At 38.0% G+C, this 22,148-nt stretch overlaps 1 protein-coding gene across 5 annotated transcripts in view; it reads right to left on the bottom strand.

The window, feature by feature from the left end:
• Window positions 1-22,148, bottom strand: part of LOC145981585 (glycosyltransferase 8 domain-containing protein 1-like) — a 104,613-nt gene that overhangs the window by 10,555 nt on the left and 71,910 nt on the right. For 4 of the 5 annotated variants that reach the window (XR_014440973.1, XM_083114940.1, XM_083114941.1 and 1 more), the window contains exons 5-9: window positions 17,901-18,014; window positions 13,090-13,231; window positions 10,025-10,188; window positions 6,805-7,072; window positions 1,705-1,817 (exon numbers count right to left, since the gene is read on the bottom strand). Coding sequence is in view for 4 of the 5 variants with exons in the window: in XM_083114940.1 (XP_082971066.1) it covers window positions 1,705-1,817; window positions 6,805-7,072; window positions 10,025-10,188; window positions 13,090-13,231; window positions 17,901-18,014 (801 nt within the window). In the remaining variant the exon portion in view is untranslated. The remainder of the gene's footprint in view (window positions 1-1,704; window positions 1,818-6,804; window positions 7,073-10,024; window positions 10,189-13,089; window positions 13,232-17,900; window positions 18,015-22,148) is intronic. The other variant, XM_083114943.1, reaches the window with a different exon arrangement.

The raw sequence follows: 22,148 nt of genomic DNA, 5'->3' as shown, positions 1-22,148 counted from the left end.
TGTACTCTCTGTTGTTACATGAGAGTGGAGCTGTGTCGATCAGTGATCTGAACCATGCTGAAACGCAAATGTGTTTTTAGTGACAACTTACAAAAACAGTTTCCTGACTAGGCCTGGAAGAAACAACTCCGAGGCAGAATGTCAATTTATGTTATTCTGAGAGACGAAGTTTTACATTTCACAATCATATAATAATACGGGCACAGTGAATAAATATTAGAATATTCAGGCATTTGCCTAATGAGGCTTATTATTAGTTACACAGAAACGGTGTAAAATTATTTTACAGGGGTGTGTGATCTATAAGCTCACCAAAAAAAACAGTAAGCACAAAACATGTGTTCGAAGTGCTGCATCTTCGTTGAAAGTTGACAACTTTTTGCAATGTAAAAATGTTCTCTTTTTTCAAGTTTGTTACCTTAAAGTTGTTGCTGTTTATTCTCTTTGAAATACAGTCTAAATAATGTACAAGATAAGCAATAAACACACACGCACACGTGCGACCCCCACCCCACACACACAAAAAGAGCAGCAACTTGTTGCCACCGACACACGCATATGATGTATGATTGACGCAAATCAACTCCAACACTCTTCCAAAAGGACACTGACCGGAGATGAAGGCTTCCTGCTATACCCCTAAATTCTGCAAATAAACCGGTCCTTCCCTTTACCCCTGCTCCCCATCTCCCCTCGTTTGGGAATCTTCTCATGAGCTGACTGGTGAACTGATGTCATGGGGCCTGACGACTGTTGTTACATGTTTCTGTTTAGTAGTAACAAGATGTATATAAAATATATCTTAAACATACAAGTTTCATGTAAATTTTTTACACTGATGAGCATGTGAGTCCACTATAATCTAACGTCTAACATAAGTTTTTGTTGAGGCACATTTTGTTACTGATGACTATTTTTATTTAATTAGTTACCTTTGCTAAAAGCCCGATCTTTAAGAAACAAAATTAAATCAATTTCATCTCTAAAACAATTAGTTCTTGAGCTACGATTGTTTTCTACTTCGTGGCAAGTTTGAAAGGCACGCACTTCTAAAGGTCCAGTCTGCGGAGGCTAGACAGGCACACGAGGGAGGCTCCATCCGCTAAAGTTAAATGTTCTTTTTCTTTCCATCGTTGTGGGCATGCACTAGAGTACTGCATTGGATCACTTTCGCTTGCTCAGATTCGATCGAATCTCCCACTCGAGTTCGCTCGAATATATAGAATATCAAATATTTCAATGTGACAACAATCGTACAAATATATATGCAAAATTCATGCTTCTAGTTTCAGCCCATAATCATATATTCATTTTCATATATTGCTATAGATAAGATAGACTAAATTACATTACAATATGGAGATGATGACGATGTTCACTTTAGATTCAATTTCAATGTGTTTTCACTTAATGAAGCATATTTGAAGGCCCACCACCACAGACAAATTACAGTTGTACGTTAACTACTAGGCTTCGAGCGTAAACCGATCGTTTACCTGTTCGAGCGTTATTCGCTCGAGCGAAGAAACAGTCGATTCCGTAAGCCATCTAGCGTCATCTGTGCAAACTATTAGACGATCGAGCAAAAAAGCCTCGATGCAGAAAACTAGTATGCACTGCATACCTTGCATAACCAGAATGCATCTCACTGACAAAGAACCATAGCAAGGTGTAAATAAAGAATTTTAAAAACAGTGTACCTACCCAGATGCCTGACATTCCACATAGGATCCATGGGGGAGGTTTTGTGATAGAATTCTATCAACATGGCTGCTTGAGTTTCATCCAATCCTGGCTGAATACCAAGAATCGTCTCCCTGTTGTAAATTAATAAATTACAGTGACACAATTTTGTCTACTTCATGTAATCTGTATAAATTATACACCAGGTATATTATTTACAGCAGATGAAATTTTATAGAGTTGATGTTTTTAATAAGTAGGACCTGGATGTAGTCAAAACATGCAACATATGTACACAAATATGCAGAAAAAATCACTGAAATATGTAATAACATTTGCTATAGTGTTCAATCATTACCTTCCTGTGCTTTTTTTTGAAATTTTTTTTTGTTCAAGCACATTTCTTGGAAATTCCAGGAGGGCCACTACCTGAACAGATGAGTTGCAGTCATTATTTTCAGAATCAACAGGTAGTATGAAAAGAGCAAAGAACCAAGTTTCACGCTTTAAAAAAAAAGATTAAAAGGGAAAATAAGGTGACAATTCTGACACAATCAGATAATATTGATTGATTAGCTGATTGCCTGGCCTTGAAGGGGTATTTTTTTTTCCAATCTTCTATTATACAGGAAAATAATGAATTCTAACTTTAGTGTAAAATGAACTTGGGAGTTGAAAGGCATTTGGAGTGTCACCTTAGCGACCCCACCCCGAAAACTATGGCTTCCACACTAATATCGGTACTTTTTTTATTATTTTTACGTCAACCCCCCCACCCCTAGGGATGGCAGGGGTGTTTTACCCCCACAGTATTTATTTCCAGATTGCAAGTCATATGTGTACCAAGTTTGGTTGAAATCGGTCCAGGCGTTCAAGAGTTATGCCGGAACAAACACACACACACACACATCCATTTTTATATACATAGAAGATAGATAGATTGATTTGCTTTATTTTACTTCGCTTTTGTGCCACTTTTGGCTAATTGTGAAGATGGGGATGAGTGATATGATGAAATTGATAAATGGACACTACATGGCCAAGCCGGGATTCGAACCTGGGACCCCTGACAATCAGATAAAAATTACTGGATTTTTGAATGTTTGTCCCATAAATGCAATGAAAAGTAAAGCAAATATGGCATTTTATGTCAAAATATGTACTCTATCAATGGAAAATGTGTAGTGTGAAAATCATATCGAGTTCCTAGCATCGTAGTAGACTAACATTTATAGTTCTTGCTTAGCCACATACAAAGGAAAATATACATACAGCAATGTAATGCTCAAACTTAAAAGTGGGAAAATGTAAAATCGAGGACAATTTTATGAAATTTTCTATGTTGAGATCATCAAGATTGAATATATAATGAGGACAAATGTTAAATTCGGGAACGTAATTACACATTTATTTTATTTTTACTTAGTTTTTCCACCATTTTTGGTTCATTCATTCATTCATGTTACCAGTAAGGGTAGAAAGCCATAACATACAGAGGCCAGTTCACCAACATGGTTGCTTTTTGCTGACGCATTCCCTTAACCCTTGAAGCCGGGAGTTAAATACCCATCAACCGCTGCGAGAGGCGGTAATTTTAAATCAGCGAAACAGCAATTTTCGCATAATGTCACAAAATTGAACATATCTTAAAAACCATTTGCTCAATTACAGTGAAATTTTCAGGACTTGTAAACGAAACTTCACACTACATAAAAATGTATAAATAATGACATTTATACTATAGTAACAAAAATAATAATAAAAATAAAAATTTACATGTTGCGCTTACAAAGTACTACTTCTGTCTTGTGTTCTTGTTAGTTTAGAAGTCCAACGTTGAGTGGTACAGTTTAAAACATGCTTTGAAACACAGTCCTACCTCACAATCTGAACACCAATAATAATAAATAACCTTCACCGTCACTTTCCTCTAAAAACGCAAGAAAATTCGTCCGTTTCGATGCCCTTTACCGGCTCGTGCGATGCCATTTCTCAGCTGTTTTTTTTTTTAATAAAGTGATGCAATCGAACATAATTTCATGTAATTGGAAGGAAAACCAACAGATGGCAGCACTTTGCAGTCTACTCTTGAGTTACATGTGTTTTCATTCATGTGGGAAAACAAGAGATGGCAGAATATGCATCATTTTGTCACTACTACAGGGGACGTATACGTGTACGTCGAACCGCCTCTAGAAGCACTATGAGGGTCCGTACACGTGTACGTCAATCCGGCTTGAGGGGTTAATGTCATCTGCCCTTTTGGAGGAAAGCTATTTATGCCTTTTGCCCTATAACACCACCTTGCATTATTAAAAGAAAATTCTGATAATTTCAAATTAATATATGATTCTGGAAGTACGAGGTGTATTTTTTAAGTAAGTACCATTTTGATATGTACAAAAAACAAGTAAACTTTTTGTAACAATTTTATTGTTACATGAAAGACCACACTTTTATCTACTTTTCCACATAATTGCCACCAATATTAAGGCACTTATCATATCGAACAACAAGCTTTTGTATTCCGTTGTCATAGAAGTTTGACGCCTGAGTTGACAGCCACTGCAACATGGCCGTTTTGAGGCTATCGTTGTCGTCGTGGCGCTGACCTCCGAGATGCTTCTTCAGTTGCAGAAACACGTGGTAGTCACTGGGCACTAGATCGGGACTGTATGGAGGATGATCAAATTGTTCCCAGCCAAATGATGCGATGAGATCTTGAGTTCGATTGGCCGCATGAGGACGGGCATTGTCATGCAGCAAAACGATCCCCTTACTCAGCATGGCGCGCCTTTTGTTTTGAATGGCACGGCGCAGTTCTTTTAAAGTCTCACAATATGTTTCGGAATTTATTGTGTCACCATGAGGCAAAAAATCAACAAGCAACACCCCCTTCCTGTCCCAAAACACGGTACACATGATTTTCCGGACTGAAATTGTCTGCTTAAACTTCACTTTCTTGGGAGATGTTGAATGTCGGCATTCCATGGATTGTTGTTTTGTTTTGGGTGTAACGTAGGCCACCCATGTTTCATCGCCTGTACACTTCACAAATCTGACTGTGAATTTCAACTTCTTTCACGCCTTTAGCACTAAGAAAACGAATAACAGCGCATACTTCACAGTCGGCAGGATTCTCAATCGGCGGAGGCATTTTAAATACGCAAAAGCAAATGTATACACGATCGATTGTTGCTGCAATGGCGTCTGTGGCTTGCCAACAGATGTAGGTACACAGTGCACATGCACGGGACACCGACCACAACGCTGCAGCTGAGGCATATCAAAACGGTACTTACTTTTAAAATACGCCTCGTATTTTGAATGCTGATCACGGAAATGACATCCATTTTATCCCATCAAGTCAGGATTTTTCACAATCAAAATTCTCACATTCGCCATTACATTACATCTATTTCCTAACGCATCAAAATAAATTTATGCAAAGGAAATTTAGGTTGTTTACAAATCAATAAGTGATTCTGAAAGTGTTTTGAGTGCTGATCACGGAAGTGATGTCACGTTAGGATTTTTCACAATTTCACAATTTCTCATATTCGCCATTCCATTATGCCTATTACAGAACGCAACAAAATAAATTTAAGCATGGGAAATTCCAGTTGTTTACAAACCAATAGGTGATTCCGGAAGTATTTTGAATGCTGATCACGGATAGGACATAAATTTCTTCCCATCACGTCAGAATTTTTCTCCACATCATTAAGTTTAACCAACCAACTACATTGAGTTTTGGACATTTTGTGAAGGAATTTTTTTATGAGGGACTTCGAAAATGAAACTTATGTAATCAAAGTTTACAATTTCCATGTCCATGTGTCTTGTGAAGATAGGTAGATTAAATGCTTACTCTTCTCTGTGCATTTATTGTTCAAAATTGGAGAATTTGTATTCCAGAAAACCAATATTTTACTATCATCTAAACAGAGCCATCTATTGAGATAATGATGGAACTACACATTATATTGTGAAATTAAGGCAGTTAATATATTGCCGTTTTCTGAAAAAAAAACAACAAAAAAAAACAACTATACAACTTTTCCGGAATGTCTGGAGTAGCGACGCGCAGAGGGGAAAGCTTGTGGGTGGGGCCAGACTAGGTGGAGAAGGGTGCGGGATGAAAGAAAGGAAGTGCTGCACGGTTTAACGGCAGTAAAGCAAAATGCTTTCTGCTGCCAATTTCTTATTTTATTCTCAACAATGGCCAGTGTATTGCTCTACACAAATAATATTGCGCGTTTATTGTCTTTTAAGAAAACAATGCAATGCAATGCAAGAACGCCAGTAGTTGGTCTGTAAATGGTATAACTTATTTGTTTACACGTTTTTGTTTTTTTTTCCACAACTGCCACCCTAAAAATCCAAAATTCCCTGTGAATGAGCCTTCGCAATGCCTCTAGCGCAAACTCATCGAAGTCTGCAAATCGTCGAGCTTGTTTCTTGCCTGGCGTTTCCAACAGGGATGTTCCATCCTTTTCTCGCGATTGTTTCGCTTCCTTCTCAATTCCCGTTAGGGCAGCTGTCTCCAAAACACATTCATTTACTGTTTTACCGCGTGCAAATAGGTTCTCAAACACAGTCTACACTATGCGGTGCTCTTCTGATGCCAGCTGACATGTTTACTACAGAACTACTGGACCGCAAATGAGCAGTAGAGATGCCCCCTCCTGAGCATGAACCTCCCCTCTGCACGTTTATTGGGTGAGGCACACACCCATCAGCGTGCACCAAGAACATGTTTGCGTTCTCTTACTCCAGACATTCCGGAAAAGGAATATAGATGTGATGTGTAAAAATGGATTTCATCTTTGGAACCAGCATGCTGAAATCATTCAGACAACAGTCATCTGTGAGTCATTAAAACCCATGCAGGCCTGTGTAATCACTGTACTATGCAGAGGTTCAAAATGGAGAGGATGATGAATTCATAGACATTGGGTCAGAACAAGAAAGTCAATTATGATGGTAAAAAACAAGCGCACAAAGCACAAAGTAGCAAAATGTTAATTCTGAGCTTGGAAGTAAAATTCAACATGACACAAAAGTGACTAAAAAATAACTGTTAGCTTAAAAAAAAAGTAACAAAATTAGATTTCAAACCTTTCACTGACATCGAGCCAATGTTCCAACTTCTGGCTTAACTTATTTTCCTTCCACACGGTGATGTTGGTCAGAAACACTCCTGTGTTAAATGGGCAAGCTCCGGGATCAAGCTTCAACTTTGCAATTTGTGAATTCTTGAGATTGATGTGAGTTGCGTAACGAGCGATTCCCAGTCCAAATCTCTTGGACGTTGAGCTGCAGTCCTCCGAAAATACTCCGTAATGGCCAGGTAAAATAGGTGCCTGATACAGATCCCATATGTTACCTGTAAAATAACATATAACTAGGGCTTGGATAGTTATGCACTAAAAAAAATGCAAAATATGCACTTTAAAAACCCATTTAATTTATAAATGCTGTAGATTACAAACTATGAAAGATTACATGCCAGCCAATGAATATGCATTATTCTGAATGCTCATTCGCTACACAGATTTTTTTCAATTAATATGGTTCTGCGTTAAATGAAACACAATATGATTACAGATCAATTTCATGATTGCATTTGATAACAACTTGATGTCTCAAATTTAACTCCTTCCGTTTTCAGCTAGAATAGTCTTATATTCAGAAAACACACGTTCCACTTCGCAAGATACAAGTGGACTGTATTTTAGGGCAACAAAGTCAGACACATCAAGTTCCAGGTCATCCATACGTTGTCCATTTGTATGCAGAATTTTGCAAACTTTCACCATTGTTGCATACCCACTGTTTGTTTTCAATACTGCATCCAATTTCTGTACATACACAGGATCTTCAACCTGGGCGAGGACCTCTTTAACATCTTCTATAATTCTGATGCTTGTTTGAAGTTGTTGAAAGAAGACAGAGAAAAGATAAAGAAAAGAGAAGCGAGGAGAAGCAAAATAAATATAGTATATGCTCGGTGTTGGTTGTGGATACAAAAATATGCACCACATCAACTTATTTTCATACAAATATGCATTTTTAGTTAAAAATCCTTAAATATGCATTTGCATATGCAATATGAATTTGCATAATTATCCGAGCCCTACATATAACACTGTATTATTCTCAAAGCAGCTGTCTCTCAAGATATACTATACTACTACAATCTACCATTGCATTTGCAGTACCGCGATTGCTGTTCAGATGGCACAACGACTACTGAAAATTCTGTATAATGCTTCGTCTAAAATAAATTATGTAAAACCATTTTTTCAATCATTGTTAAAATAAGCGTACCAAATCTTTCAAGATAGGAAACAAAAGACAACCAATTGTCTTTGTGTGTAGTCACTAGAGTGTGTTGTGTGCAAGATGGCTGTATTAGCTTCCCCTGTCAACAAATATATACTTTATAGAAATGGATCATCTCAAATCAGATACATTATCACAAACTCATCACACATTACAGAATTAATAATTCATTTTATGTAAAATACCCCCATACTTCAGATGGCTCCTGTGTGGTCAGATGGCTAATGCTCCTGCCTTTGGTGAGAGCAATCCTGGGTTCAATCCTGGCCAACCCCAAAATTGTGATGCTGAACCAACACCATGAGGACAACTGGCACTGATGGGACTTGATTTGAGTTGTTGTGTCAAGTCACTTTAGGCACATATACGCTAATCGGGACTGGACCTACAGTTTAGTGGTATCCGAAACACCTTGCCATGAACCTCACCGGATCAAACCCAGCACTCCTTGATTACAAGGCGAAGACGTTGACATTATGACAATGGGGAGGCCGATGATGGGACACTTGATATTCAGACCATATATAACCCAATGAAAACTCACTGGTCTTTAAAGCTTATTTTATTTTTTTGTATTTTAAGTATGCAATAATATGAATGACCTTTCTTTACCATTATCAACAGTTTATTGACATAAAATTTAATTTCTGATAACTGATACTGCAAGGAAAAACACATAAAATGGCAACCCTTTGGCTCAGAACATAAATTATATATTCACACACGCACAATAAAGGTACCTACCAAGAAGACACTGGTGGTTGTTTCTTTGTAAAACCAACCATGCATTTCAACTGAATATTAAATTATTTTATCTTCGAAACAGAAAGTAAAATTCGTGTGGGTAATAATATGTCTGACAAATTTATAATTCATGATGGGTTAAAACAAGGAGATGCATTATCTCCATTGCTCTTTAATTTTGCCTTAGAATATGCTGTAAGGAAGGTAAAAGAAACTAAAGAAGGACTAAAATTAAATGGTATGACTCAGTTGTTAGCATACGCAGATGATGTAGACTTATTTGGGGATGATATAAATACAATTAAGAATAATGCTAAAATATTTTTCAAAACTGCTAAAGAGATAAGTTTGGAAGTTAACAAAGAGAAAACTAAATATATGCTTACAGGCCGAAACCAAGTGTTAGGTAATAATCAAAATCTAATTATTGATAACAACTCGTTTGAACCAGTTTCCAAATTCAAATACTTAGGAGTAATATTAACAAATGAAAATTATATTAAAGAGGAAATAAAAAGTAGGCTTAATTCAGGAAATGCATGTTACTTCTCTCTTCATAAACTTTTGTCTTCTCGTTTAATATCTAAGAAACTAAAAGTTAAAATATACAAAACAGTAATTTTGCCTGTAGTATTATATGGATGCAAAACTTGGTCCCTTACATTTAAAGAGGAACATAAATTGAGAGTATTTGAAAATAAGATCCTTAGGAAAATCTTTGGACCTAAAAGGGACGAGGAGACAGGTGAGTGGAGAAGGTTACATAATTTAGAACTACATAATTTGTATTCATGTCCAGATATTATTAGAATAATTAAATCAAGAAGGCTTAGGTGGGCAGGCCATGTGGCACGAATGGGAGAGGAAAGAGGAGTTCACAAGGTTCTTGTTGGGAAACCTGATGGTAAGAGACCTGTAGGAAGGCCAAGACGAAGATGGAGGGACAACGTTGAGATGGACCTAAAGGAAATCTGTAGGGATGGAAAAGAGTATATAGATCTTGCTCAAGATAGGGACAGATGGAAGGCCTGTGTTGCTGCAGCCATGAACCTTCGGGTTTAAGAAGGCTAGAGAGTTAGTTAGTTAGTTAGTTAAAGAAAAATAGCAAAACAGCGATAATGTGAAATATGACACAAAGTATACACAGAAAAAAAAAGTAGCTGCAATTTTATCGATAAACTGATATTGTGTTTGCTATCAATCAATAAATTTGAAGCCTTTTCATTGATGCTTACGTGTGAGGACTCACCTTGAACAATGACATCATTGTCCAAATACAACAGTTTTCCCTCAAGCTCTGGAAACAGATCTGGTATCTTAATCTTGACCCATCTCACACCCGTACCTATCTCAGTCGGAAATTTACGAATCTCATACTTTATGGCGTGAATCTTTGTTGATTCTATCCAAGCCCTGTGAAAATGAGAAAATGTTTGAAATATCCACAGGTATGGATGTCCCACTTTACTCTATTTAATTACAATAACTTTTAAGTGATTCATGTTTTGCTCAAACCAATGACTGAAATTAAATCCCTAAGATATTATCTTCCAGAAATCAGTTAGTACCGTATATTTCTGAATTCATGACGAGGTCTTTTGCCGCAATTTCGTGCCCAGAAGTATGGGGTCGTCTTACTTTCGCACCATATGATGTGGAGTTCTTCTTTTCTTTACTGAACAGAACCACAAGCTTCCATTAACTTCTAACTCTACTCTCTGGCACGCCTACCGCTTTAACCTTGAACGTTCGCATGCACTTTGAGCATTTTTGTGCGATAGCACGTAGTGAACATTTTTTTTTATCAATATTTGTGAGACGTTGTAAATTCCAGTTATAACGGTACCATATTGCGTACCATTATAATTTGAAAATAAAATAATTCTATTAGTTGAAATCTACGATTTGAGTTCGTATTTGGTGGTTTATATTTGTACAAAATTAATTTACATCACTTTGTCTTTGTTTTAATTGAAGTACGTATGTAAACTTCAAGCATTTAAAATATTTTTATATCTCAGCAATGTAATTTGGTTTGTGATGTATCAAGAAGGTGCTTACCGTAGATTGCCAATTCATGCAAAATCGCACATATGTTTGGTTTCAACCGGTTTTACTTGCTCATTCATAAGTATATGGATACGAACATGTATTTCATATGTATTACTAACACGTACAATCCATTTTATTTATGGTAATTTTCTTTTATTACTTCAAAAGTGAATACAGTTATTGGGTCAGTAATTTAAAACATATAAAATTTTTACTTGAACTTCCAGTAACGTATGGTGTAATATATAAAACAATTTTCATTAATTCATTTTTGAAAAATAACTACGACTGTGTAATTCTTAGCCGAGGAAAATATGTTGTTTATTCAAATGGTTATACAGTTTTAAACTTCATAGTAAAGTGTTCCAGTGAGGAGGACTAAGTGGAATCTGTATCTGACTAAGGGATGTCTGTATCTGATTTTATTTTTTGTGTACCGGTACTTTTATTGTCTCCTTCAGTTACTTGTAATAAGGTAACCATTTGTAAGTTTTGAAAATAGTTTTTCTGTAATCCCTTGTTGAAAAATTGGGGTTCCTTTTGGCTTCAGAAATATATGGTAATATTAACATTCGTACAGTGACCAAGCATGTCACATCCTACTGTGACGTGCATTCTCTCTCTCGGTATATACAGGGTTTTTAAAAGTCCTGTACAATTCTAAAAAGCTATAACTTTAAAGCAATAGGTTTATTATAGGGATGGGCTGATATGAAATTTTGTCTGATACCGATAAAGTATCGATATAAAATTTACCGATACCGATAATCGATATTCTACCGATCCGATATAAAATTAGAAATGGTCCTTGAAGAACCTGAAATGATCATTGATCTCCTTAATAAATGTGTGTTTCAAGGTAACTGTAGTGCAAAAGAAGTTGAATATTTAGACAATTACTTTTTTAGAAAGAAGGGCATGGAGATTATCCATAAAAATTACAACAAAATGGCAGAATTTTGCACTAAATTATAAGACATTTATCGATATATCAGATGGGTAAAATAATAGGTAATTTTACCGATAAACCAATATGCCTATATCGACCAATACCGATAGAGTACCGATTAATAGGTCCCATCCCTAGTTTATTAGAATAAAATATTGTCCTCTTAAAAGGTAAAAAAAAAAAAAAAAAAAAAGGTAAAGTGTTCCCCTGTGCATAGCACCACGCCATGAAGGCGTATAGGGGGTGTGGGGGTAACGCCCCACACTTTCTTGATCCGGTCGTGAGTGGGGGTGATGTGATCAGCATCACGCCCCTGACCGCCTTTACCCCCCAGGGTTTCCCCCAGGTACCCATGTTATTCGACGCTGGGTAGGCGCCGGGGCCGCTTCCACCGTTAGAAAAGTTCCCGGATTTGAACCGGCCGGGGTAACAGAGGAAAATCTAATATATTGTTCAGTTCACACTGCTGAATGATGTGTGTGCAGGTGATCATGCGATTCCAAGATGGCGTCGATGCAAGAAAAAGTTCAGTGCTTGTTATGGCTTGCAGTTAAAATCTTGTGTTTTGTTGTGGAGAAGGTTCCAAACAACGTTTGGAAAAAACACTTCTAATGGAGACAAGTGTACAAAAAGTTTAAGGCTACAGGGAGCGTAGCAGATTTGCCACATAGTGTACGAGAGCGTGCAATGAAATCTCTTAAACAACCTTGCGATTACTGGCTGTGGGAAACCGACAGATCTTGATGACCTGAAGTTCAAGATACGTGGTGTGATTCACAATATCCTGAACGCAATTCTAGGATTCAAAGGGAGACTGCAAGAGTGTTTGGACATGGATGGTGCACAGCTGGAGATCTGACGATGAATGAAACCTCATAAAACATTGAAGTTTCCTCTGTCTAACAAACAATATTTCATTGTAGGTTTTTAGAATCTTTCAGGACTTTTAAAACACACTGTATGTATGGAGCAATTACTTCTTTGCTCTACAATGCTAAATAAGCCACGGTAGCTCAGTCGTTAGGGCGTCTGACTACCATGCGAGAGACCGGGAATTTTTCCACCTGTTCAAGCAGCTCTGGCACCCACCCAGCATCGTATAAAGTGGGTAACTGGAGGAAACTCCAGGGGGGGTAAAGGTAGCCAGGAGCATGGTGCTGATCACATCACCCCCACCTTCGGCCATGATCAAGAATGTGTGGAGCCCTAACTCCACACCCCCTATACGGCTTCATGGCGTGGTGCATAGCACAGGGGAGCACCTTACCTTCTTTTTCCTTTACAATGCTAAACAATATTCAAAAAATCCTTACTTGAGATGTGAAATGTCCCCCTCGGGAGTAACGAAGTAGAACTTGATTGCACGTTTTGAATTTCGCACAATGCTGTTCACTGTTGCTATCAAACCACCTAAGCTGCTACTGTCTGCTGCTACAACAATTTTCATTGGCGTACCTAGAATAAAGAGGAAAGTGATTCGTAAAATCCTTAAGAATAATTCACACGAAGAATCAAAAAAGGATGGTGCTGAAAAAAGCCTGCAGCAAGTGTGGTAAAATGGTATTTCGTAAATGTGTTGTATCTTCCTGCATAATATTTTTATTTCGTTTTTGTTCTTGTGAAGATAAAAATAAAAGTAAAATTCATGTGCAATTTCTTGGACAAGAAAAGCATCAGTGTCATATTCTTCAGGTTTCCCAGTTTCAGCAAAAGAAATTCCAAAGCATTTTCATGTTTTCCAGGCAATTTTAAAATAATTTCCAAATCATTCGGTTGTGATAATATTCATGATTTAGTGTTAAACTCTACTTCGTATTGAAGAAAATAAAGTTTAAGCAACACTGTTCATAATATTGAACAAAACTGCAAAAACATTTTTGAATTGAATATCTCTCATGAACAAGAAAATTGAATATTTGTTCCATTCCAAAATTCTGGCAAATTCCTTGACATTTCCCGTTTCTATTAAAAATGCATTTTGAAATTTTCCTGACTCATTCACCCATAGGTTGATTTCCATGACTTCCAGGATTTCCAGGTGAATTATTTGATACTTTATTACATAGGTTAATCTCATATTTAAGGCATGTGCGACTTACTCACGATGATATAATAAAATTACTTAAAAAATACTATAAAATGAACTACTTATGATTTGTGACTATATATTTTATAAAAAACAACGCTTCAAGACATAACTGGTCCCTTCATCAGGTTCACAATCTTGGAGAGCGGAATCACTTCATAGCCACATCAACTAGAATAAAAGACAAGGGGTAAGGTAATGGTAAAATTATGGATAAAAAGGTATTTCGTAACAACTGGACCCTGTACACATAAAACTTCATATTCCCTTCTTTCCCTTGTAAGAACTACGAATCTAAAAATTAATCATAACAAACTTCATCACTAGGGCTTGGAAGTTGAGGAAAAATCCTTTTTTTTTCCTAGTGTCCCAAGACGAGGCCCAACATAATATATGTTCATTTTGGGTCATTGTAGGCCAGAAAAAGGTGGGTTTTATTTGTCCTTTTTTTGCCTTTTTCGGCATTTTTTGGCTTATTGGTCCTTTTTTAGCCTATTTTTTAGGTCTTAACGGCTTTTTTTGTAACTTCCACCTTCTTTCGACTATGTTTTTACTGCCCATTCTCAATTCGAATCATCATCAGTTCATCACCTCTTAAACATTGTTTCTGTAGTAAAGAAATATAAAAAAGAGAGAAATAAATATATTTGAACCATCCCTGAAACGAGAGAAAAACATTTTTGGACGACTGAAGCAGGTACGATACAGTCACGGACAATGCCGGCTTGTAACAATTCCATTTGAAGTCAATGTATTCTTTACAAACCGGCAGTGTCCGTGACTGTACAAGGTCCTTTAACCGTAATTTGTCTGGAAGGTCGTGCTGTAAGTGGCAACTTTCTCTTGTTTTGAAGCTTTCAGCACGGTGTATACGACCAGACAGCACGCGCCTGCAAAGATCTCAAGTCAGATAAGGAGGTGCTGTGCAGAGGGAGGAGGGGGGGAGGTTAAAACTGAAGTTATTAATTAATTTGGATCACATTTATACGTCCTTTTTTCCTTTTTTGGTCCTTTTTTCTATATTTTTAGGTCTTTTTATAGGTCTTTTTTTTGGAAATTTATAGGTCTTCAACTTCCGAGCCCTATTCATCACATTAACACGTTAAAAATCCACACCGTGCCATGCATGACCATATGGCGACTGGTTTGCCTTCTCACCGAATGCCAGAATTGTCTGACTCCTGCCCTGCCCACTTCCCTCCTGCTCCTATCCCCCTCTACTACGTCATTTTAAACTCGAAATTCTGAATCTCGCGGGTCGCGTGTTACAGGGTTACCTGAAAACCGATACTTTTTCCTATACTCACGTCCCATCTCTTGAACATCTTGATCCATAATTCATCAACATTTCCATCATCCTTATTCAATTTATTATTCCTGCAAATAAAAGCTGCCTCATACACGTTTCTACGTATTGTTTTTTTTTATAAAACGTATACTCACAAATTGTAAGTAGTTCATTTTATAGTATTTTTTAAGTACTTTTATTATGTAGGTTAATATACAGGGTGTCATTCTAATGATGCTCACAGACTACAGAAACATATAGTGGACATCAAAGCAAACAAATTTTCTCAGTAACGTTCTTATCGGTGCATCATTTAGGTGCTACAGTCATACAAAAAACGACATTTTGTTGCCTGAATGCTGGCAACCCAACACATTTGATTGCATATGTGATGTCATTTCTTGTTGTGAAGCAGCATGTGCTAGGGTTGCCAGGAACACACATATTCTGTGAAAAATGACAAACTACCACCCACATAATATGCTGTAAAATGAAGAGAGGAACATGTCCAGTAGACCAATGGGAAGTGAACCAAAGATACAAGAAAAGATTAGGTCGAGCCCAATTAGACCATACAACCATAGTGCGGTATATACAGGGTGACTCAATAAAAACAGGCCCCACGTGCACTTTTTGTGATATCTCCTACATCCTGTTACGGACCCAATAGGACCAAGTAACGTAAATAGTTTGCCAAAGAGGAATAGAAATGGCAGCACCAGGAGGCCAAGTTTAAAAATTAGCATAATATATGTGAATAACCTTATAAATAAGAACAAAGCAAATTGGAAAGAAGAAAAACAATAGAATCTACTATAAGAAGATAAAGAATAAATATAAAAGAAATAAATTAATATATATACACGATAAATCAAACCAGTCATCATATGTAAATTGATCAGAAAACTAAAGAAGTCAAAGTACTGATACAAATTTGTGTCTTCAAACAGATATTGCATGTCTGATTGATTTACTATTCCCATAGCGAAAATTTCGTTTACATCAGTGGCGGCGCGTTCCAATTGACGCCCCACAGCACTTATTGGTTGCGCGTTTCAATCGTAGCACCTACTTGGATGCCCGCGTCAGTTGTTTGCACCAAGTATACACTCTGTTGTACCCAGTTAGTGTTGGCACGTTCCAATTGCAGCCGCAAGGGAGGAGATTAGTATATTTCCCAAAGCTTAAGGGAAAAAGCTGGGAAAAAGGATAAAGTAATTCATTAAATCATCAAAAACATAAATAAATGGAAATCCAGAGGGAAGTTCACAAAGAAGACAAGAAGGAAGTCCAGATCCAGAACACCCATTAAGAAGGAAGTCCAGATCCAGACCGTCCATTGAGAAGGAAGGTTACGTAAGAAATCCAGAAGGAAGTCCAGATAGAAGAATGTACAAATTGAAGAAAAGAAATAAAAAAACATATTGAGATAAAACTTGACTGTAGATGAGAATTATAGAGAAAAGTAGCTCATCATGTAAATATTCTATTTCCATGTATCCTTGTTTATATAATATATTCGTTTAAATGTCTCCATCGGAAGGCATCTGGTTCGTTGTCTACAAAGAACCTGTAGATAAGCTAGCTGAGGTTTATGATTAAGATTTATGCTCCTTGCACCAAATAGAGGTATCAATCCATTCACAAATCAACCTCATTTTGCAAGGCATAGCAGAAGCAATGCCTGTGAACACACTAGGCCTCAATGGAAGCTCGAGCAAAAAATATAGTCCGTGAAACATTACTACAAGACAGGCTTGTCCAAGAAAATCCAGGAGACTTCATGCATCAGTTCGAATGTGAGAAGGCCCCCTCCAAGAGCAGAATACAGACCTGGGTGGACCACTTTGAGAAGTATGGGACTGTGGAGAACCTCAATGCAGCAAGTGAAAACCGTCCAAGACACTTAGGACATCCCAGGAAGTGTACAGCAGAGCTAGTCGAGAGCGTGAGAGTCAGTTCAGCAAAGAAAGGCATGTTGAGGTCCTCAAAACCTTCAAGAGTGAGATACAGACCCTCTATCCGTCGCTTATGAGAAAGTTCTGGTTCCAGCAAGATGGAGCAAGCTCTCCCACCTCAAACCTGGTCGCTTATGAGAAAGTTCTGGTTCCAGCAAGATGGAGCAAGCTCTCACACCTCAAACCTGGTCGCTTATGAGAAAGTTCTGGTTCCAGCAAGATGGAGCAAGCTCTCGCACCTCAAACCTGACATGAGATTGGCTGAAAGAGAACTTAGGAGGCCATGTGATCAGTCTCAAGACTGATTTTGAGTGGGCACCTCATAGCCCAGACCTTAGCCCCCCAAATTTCTTCCTTTGGGGCTATCGCAAAGACCGAGTGTACGCAGGGAGACCCAGGACCATCACTGAACTCGAGGAAACCATCAGGGAGGAGATAAGAGCCATTCCTCGGTCTGTTTGTAAGGACGTCTTGGACAACTTTGTGCTGCGCATCAAGAAATGGAGGTCATCTCAAACACATGCTCTAGAATGAAGAGGAAAAGGCCAAAGACTTTGTTTTAACTTGTTGCATTTAATTCCGACAAAAAATGAAGACATGAAGCCTATCGAAAGATGGGGCCCATTTTTTTTGGGTCATACTGTATAATTCATATTCTGAACTAAATACTAGCCATGCACACAGCAAAGAAAATAGAAGTCAAGCAATGAGGCAATTTATGCTACACAGTTTGGAACATGCAATCACATCAACAAAATCTCCACACATGCTGCTTTCCAAGCTGCGTCTCACCTGGAGGTTCTTCTCCAGTGTTAACTTTCCAAGGCACAAAACCAACACCAAATTCCCTTGCAGATGCGTTGGATGAGGAGGCAGACCCACTTATACTATGCAGGGTCGAAAACACTACAGAAAATGGTGAACACATTGGTAATCAATGTTCATTGACAAGAGAAACAACACTAATTAGTAATTAGAAAGTTTACTGGAATGTTAATATAAGCAATACTAAATTAGTATAAAATTAAAAAAAAATGTGGAAAATTTGTGAAATGTTAATGCATAGATCTCAAAAGGAGAAGAGATATGAGGTGGTATCAAAAACTTTCTTGACTAGTTCTGCAACATTCCAACAGATGGCAGCACAAGGCTGCATGCACAGTCGCAGGGAGCACCAACCTTCATAAGTCAGTGTGCCAAGAGACATCGTCCTGTGTACATCGGGAGCTGTGCAACTGGTGCTATTCTGACCATGTGTGTCACCACATCTGTGATTTCATCATGGATAGCAAGTTAGAACAAAGAACGAACATGAAATTCTGCATGAAACTGAGGAAATCTGCCACAGAGATGCTTGACATGATTCAGCAAGTTTATGGTGATGCTGCTATGAGTCGTTCAAGTTGCTTTAAGTGGTACACGTGCTTCAAGAGCGGAAGAATATCACTGGAAGACAAATATAGATCAGGAAGGCCTTCAACGAGCGCAACCCCGAAAATTCGTCCCCAGCGGCCAGATCATCAATAGCAAGTTCTACTGCCAGGTTTTAAGGCGACTGAGGAAGGACATTCGGTGAAAGAGCCCAGATCTCTGGCATGTGAAAAATTGGATGCTCTATGACGGCAATGCACCCTGTCACCGAGCTCTCCTCACATGGGACTTTTTCGCAGGAAACAACATGATCTCACTTCCATACCCACCTTACTTGCCAGATTTGGCTCCTGCAGACTTCGCTCTCTTCCCGAAGATGAAGATCCAGCTAAAAGGTTGCCGTTTTTACACCATTGCGGAGAAGCGCAAATCGAAGGTGCTTGACACACTTCGAAAAGAAGACTTTCAGGACACATTCCAGAAGTGGCAGGAACGCTGGGAGCGTTGTATTGCTGTGCAAGGGGACTATTTTGAAGGTGACAGTGTGTAAACGTACATAAATAAAGTACTTTCTTGTAAACAGAGCTAGTCTCAAAATTTTTTGATACTACCACATTAATGAAATGGTTAAAAGGATATGCTCTTTTGTGAGTTGTAATAAGTTAGTGCAACATACACTTTTAATGTCTACGTCACTTCAAATACAGCATATCTAACGATCATGATGAAGTGCCTTGGGTTCAGAAACAAACAGGAAAGGCTTTAAATTAAACCTTTTTTTTAGATTTTTTAAAGCAATAACTAGGGTCGAGTTGATACCATACTGATATATACAAGGGTTGCTGGAAAAGTTTCTGCAAACTACCACCAACAGTGGCGCTAGTATTCCACTATTATAAAAATCGGAAGAATAGACCTTTTCTACGTTTAAATCATCTTTGATTGTTTGTATAAGCCTATTCCTTTATTTTTCACAGCAGTTTGAAGAAGTAGTTTCGTGTGAGAAATTAACATTTCTCGTGAACACTTTCAGGCAATGATTTTTTATGATTTCAAATGTAGTTTAACACCGAAACGATGCATTGAGCAACTTTATTTGGCTTTTGGGGATGAAGCACAATCCAATAGGACTGTGTGCAAATAGTTTTCCGAATTCCAGCATACTCGCACATTTCTCAGTGATGAATTTCATGAAGGTCATCCATCCATGTCTGTTGTTGCCAGTAATGTTGATGCTTTGCGTGAAATTATTGAGATAGATCGGCATGTGACATACCGTGAGATTCATCCTTGAACATTGACATGAAAGCAATACATACGATTTTGCATGGTCATCTGAATGTATGGAAACTTTCAATCCGTTGGATCCCACACAACTTGATTAAAGCTCAAAAACAGGCTCGTGTAAATTGGGGTAAAGAAATGCTCAAAAAATTCAGCCGAGGCAAGTCAAATTTAGTGTACTACATCGTTACAGGGGACGAAACTTGGATCTATTCATACGAACCCGAAACTAAACGGCAATCCACTGTTTGGGTGTTTCAAAGTGAGTCGAAACCAACAAAAGTTGTTCGTTTGAGGAGTGCTGTCAAGCAAATGATTGCTTGTTTCTTCGGTTATACTGGACGTGTGGCAACAATAGCTTTAGAAGATCGAAGAACTGTAAATGCTGAGTGGTATGCAACAATTGCCAGAGGTCATCAATGAATTACATAAAACAAACCCAAATCATCACATTATTCTTCACCACAACAATGCCAGTTCCCACTCAACACACTAAACTGTTGATTTTTTGTCCAGTAAAAATGTCTAATCACTCATTGTCCGTACTCACCTGATGGTTCCCACACATGAAAAATGAGATACGTGGTGAGAGATTTGTGTCGCCTGAAGCAGCTGTTGATGCATTCCGAACAGCGGTTTCTGAGGTATCAGCTTCAGAGTGGAAACATTGCTTTCAAAATCAGTTTAGCGTATGCAAAATTGCATCGATCTTAAGGGTGAATACTTTAAAAAACAATTAAGCCATTCCCAGAATTTCACGTCTTTTTTCATATTGATTGCAGAAACTTTTCCAGCAGCACTCGTACTATCAGAAAGTAACCGGTGGAATTTAGTCATCAATACTTTTTCAGAGACCAAGTGACTTGCAAAGTCTGTAAAAAACTCAAGAAACACGTTCTTTGACTTGGAACATGGGTAGATAAAATTAAAAATAATTCAGGCAGCAGCCTCTTGTCTCAGGAGCCAGCTTGCTTTTTATCTTACAAACAGGGCCTAAGAAAGCTATGAATCTTACTAAGATAAGAATACACATTTTGAAATGTAATTCTAAAACATTTATTAATTAATATAAGTGGATTCAAAGTAATTAATTCTTGCAGTGAAGTGGGTTTTCTAAAGAAGGCTCAACTGGTAACAGCATGAATAACTACGCAATACATTCTAATACATGGCCGAATCTACCATTTCACTGCAGATTTTAAAATTCAGTTAGCAACAGTGAAGAAATTTACAATGGCATTCTTATTATTCCGATTTAATGATAAACATGATACACAAAATGAACAATCAGATGTCATGGTGACCGAATAATTTGTCTAACCCTGATTTGGAATATAATAGAAATTAATGCAAAAGGCACGATTTTCATCATTTTTGCAACAACATTGTGGGAAGAAATTGATTTTGTGAATAAATGATAATTTCACGTTAAATTATGAATATTTTAAAGCAAAACTCTGGTAGACTGCTACAATATACAGTGCCTTTCACTGTTGAGTCTTTCGTGAAGCAGCGGCTAGCACGCCAGATGGTGGGAGGGCATCTGCCAGCATTTAGACCCACAGCTGTACGCTGACCTTGGCACTGGATGCATCAGTGCTTCAGTATCCAGATAGCTGGTGTCCAGTTTGCACGTGTTTGTAAAGTGTTAAGATGTTAACCAGTGTTTTGGATTGTTTTGTTTTAGTTTACATGTTACTGGTGCTTTTATGCACGCGTGCAATTTAAAACATGGGACTTTTATGTATGACACTTACATTATTGAAGTCAGAAGGCATTTGGCAGCAGAATTCCCAGATATTCCTGTTACACAGAGACAATGTTAGAGAACTTACGAGCAAATTTAGTGAAACATGGTCTGTTCTTGATAAGAAGCGAAGGGTGAAAGGTGTGCGCTTACTGGGAAGAAACTAGATGACGGAGCACGATTGGTACGCACTTTTGAAAAATTCCTCCTTGCACCTTGCTACCAAGCTAGTGAACCTGAAGCCTTACATTAGAAGAACTGAAAGAACACATGAGGAGAGAATTTGAAGTAATTTCAGAGGAGTACCTGCAAAAAAATGGAGGGAGGGAGGGAGGGAGAGGGAGAGAGAGAGAGAGAGAGAGAGAGAGAGAGAGAGAGAGAGAGAGAGAGAGAGAGAGAGAGAGAGAGAGAGAGAGAGAGAGACACACACACACACACACACACACACACACACACACACACACACACACACACACACACACACACACACACACACACACACACACACACACACACACACACACACACACACACACACACACACACACACACACACACACACACACACACACACACACACACACACACACACACACACACACACACACACACACACACACACACACACACACACACAC

The sequence above is a fragment of the Lepisma saccharinum genome, chromosome 29 (genome assembly GCF_977018435.1).
Source record: "Lepisma saccharinum chromosome 29, izLepSacc3.1, whole genome shotgun sequence".
NCBI classification, from domain to species: domain Eukaryota; kingdom Metazoa; phylum Arthropoda; class Insecta; order Zygentoma; family Lepismatidae; genus Lepisma; species Lepisma saccharinum.
Note: the sequence above shows the minus strand (reverse complement) of the source record. Positions and strands in the feature narration are given on the sequence as shown.